General features: G+C 39.7%; 1 protein-coding gene across 3 annotated transcripts; it reads right to left on the bottom strand.

Annotated features, from left to right (window-relative positions):
- Window positions 1-213: 213 nt before the first annotated feature.
- On the bottom strand, window positions 214-1,906 carry LOC112460759 (leptin receptor overlapping transcript-like 1). Of its 3 annotated transcripts, none has more exons than XM_025025589.1 (5): window positions 1,821-1,906; window positions 1,046-1,120; window positions 762-960; window positions 452-607; window positions 214-233 (listed from the first exon to the last, which is right to left on the bottom strand). In XM_025025589.1, exons 2-4 carry the CDS (start codon window positions 1,084-1,086, stop codon window positions 494-496), a joined length of 354 nt encoding a protein of 117 aa, XP_024881357.1. In that variant the 5' UTR covers window positions 1,087-1,120; window positions 1,821-1,906; the 3' UTR covers window positions 214-233; window positions 452-493. The 3 variants fall into 3 exon arrangements, with proteins under 3 accessions (XP_024881357.1, XP_024881358.1, XP_024881355.1); XM_025025590.1 differs by lacking the exon at window positions 1,821-1,906 and adding an exon at window positions 1,233-1,814; XM_025025587.1 differs by lacking the exon at window positions 1,821-1,906 and having other exon boundaries at window positions 1,046-1,168.
- Window positions 1,907-2,623: the final 717 nt, after the last annotated feature.

Below are 2,623 nucleotides of genomic sequence, written 5' to 3'. Positions count from 1 at the left end.
CAGAATCCAATGTACCGCGTAGCCGTACCAGCGTAGCCTCACCGACATTCTATCGTTAGTGCACTATAATACTATTTTTTTCCTTTGCAGCATCAATATAGTAGAGTATCCATATTAAGGTTATTATGTAAACTGTGTACAATAAGTTTCATAGTATAATTTAGAATAAACATGTAGCTTTCAGTCAGTGCACTGCATGATTGATATTTTTTCCCTTTAATCGCATAAAAAACCTGAAATAATTACACGCATTATAATATGGCATAGGTGACGTATTTTTAATTAGTGCCGCGAGTCTTTTGTGTAAGTTCTATATTTCAAAAATAAGTGAGAAACTTTAAAATGTAATTATTTTATCTCATCGGTAATAATTAATATCGTATCGGGTTCGGTATTTCAAAGGACTAACTTTCGCTACCTTCAAGATGAAATCAACTCGTATATTACTCACGTTTTTTTTTATCATGATGAGTAAGTACGATGCAGTAGTACCTCACCACATGTTGTAATCGGTATCGTCCTGATCGAAGGTTATGAAAAATCCGACTAGAGTGGAATACACAACAATATTGCCTGCTAATGTCAGGTAGCAAGCGCCCCATTGTATCTGTAAGTACAAATAAACCACATAATCCAGCTGATCGATTCAAACCTAATGTACTGTCAGTTACAATAAAACTGTTATTTGCAATTGTTTTATCGTATCACTGAGACTTGAAAGTTTTGTAATAATGCTCTATGCAGAAACGTGCGCGACGTACCACTGGCTGGTCCTCCGGAGATCGCGCCAACACAATTGGAAGAGCAAAGGAGGACACCACGCATCCCATCGTAATAAATATCGCCAACTCTAAACACGGATTACTGTTGGTTCCCGAATCATCTGTATAGCGGCGTGCTATTATAGTTGGAATAGGTGCCAGTATGTAGAACAGTACGACGAAAAATGGCCACCATACTCTGGAAATTGTGCGTGTTGTAACATTCTAATCCTAGGGGAACTAAATATCTGAAATAAATTGATTATGCAAAGAGATGCACTCACTTGTATATGGGTAATGCACAACCGAGAATGACAAATGTCATTCCGATGGACCCAGCAAATGCTAGCAGTACCAATCTGTAATCACATCGTTGTATAACAATTACATTTTGTTAATTAATAGACATCATAGTTATCTATGAATTTTAAGAGAAAGTATCCCAATCATTGGCTTGCAAAGGGTACTTACGCTGTTTCGAGGATGAACGTCACAAGGAAAGAATATCATGAAATAAGAAAAGCACAATATTAATCTCTACATATTACATTAAACGGTATTATAAAGACTACATCCTTATAAGACTAATAACGCATTTTTGACTGTCCAGTCTCGGAGCCGTAGCAATATTTGTAGCGATAAATTTATATAAATCTTTCTCGTATCGAACGGACAAACGATCGTTTTAAAATGCGAGTCTGGAAATAGATTGAAAAAATAATACTACGCGATATTACAGAACGAAACTTTTCTGAAATGCAATTTTCGTTTTTTTGCGAAATTTAGGAGGAAGCGTAGAGGCGAATGAAAGGAACCGTGCGTGACGTGAAGGTCGCGCGTTGCCCTTAAATTAAGAGAAACTCAATGAGGAGGGCGAGGGCCCCGTGCACGGGTGAAACGTCAAACGACGGTGACAACAACGGCGCGGCGAGGTTATGTTTTGACAGCCGATTGTCGCGGTTTTCGCGCGGCGAGATCCCCGCGGCGATGACGTTTCGCGAGGATTCACGCCGCGGAAAGCCGCACGCGTGAAAAACGATCGGGAATACGTTGAATAACCTTTAATCCCGGCCATTGCAAATCGATTTGACAAGTGTGTATATTTATCGAGCACCGCTCTACGTGAACCGCGAACTACGCGTGACGTAAAACCGACTTAAGCCCCGTACACACATCGTCGAGGTGGGTAGGCACAGTTCATGGACCAATCGTCTTCTCGAGAATCGTCTTCGTCGCTATTGTCCATTTCTACCAATGGGCGCGTTCAGTAGACCAAGCCGCTCAGTAGTAGCAGTCGAACGTGATTGGCTTCTACTTTTAGAACCAACCAATCAACGGTGAGTGTTGATAAGACGAACTCAACAGTTGTGTCTGCTGAACGCGGCCAATGTAGATTTGGCTGAGTTTCCATTGAGCGCGTCAAGCGTCGTGTCATCCGTCACGACCAATCAAAACATCGTTATTTTATCACACTGCGTCCGATGTTCGACGTACATACGCGTACGATTTCATGATAAACTTAATATATAAAACTATACATATATTTATTGAAATTAGTATATAAAGCTACACACATGTTTATTGCAATACGCATTACAAATACACAAAATCTTATGAAATTTATTTATTTTGACAATTACAATATTTTGATAAACTACAATATTGGAATTCTTATATCCTATGTTCCTATATAACCATCGCAAGATGTATCCTTCGGTCAACTGCGGCTGGGTCAGTTTTGACCAAAGAGTAAAGAGAAACAGGAGGGAATATATCGGTAGTGGGAGAAAGGTAAATCGCGGATAAAAGTACGTCAGGCAGTCTTGAGCGTCACTTTTTTTGACGTTTATCAGCGCAAAAAA

This window comes from Temnothorax curvispinosus, unplaced genomic scaffold (assembly GCF_003070985.1).
Source record: "Temnothorax curvispinosus isolate PA1 unplaced genomic scaffold, ASM307098v1 QBEX01010793.1, whole genome shotgun sequence".
NCBI classification, from domain to species: domain Eukaryota; kingdom Metazoa; phylum Arthropoda; class Insecta; order Hymenoptera; family Formicidae; genus Temnothorax; species Temnothorax curvispinosus.
Note: the sequence above shows the minus strand (reverse complement) of the source record. Positions and strands in the feature narration are given on the sequence as shown.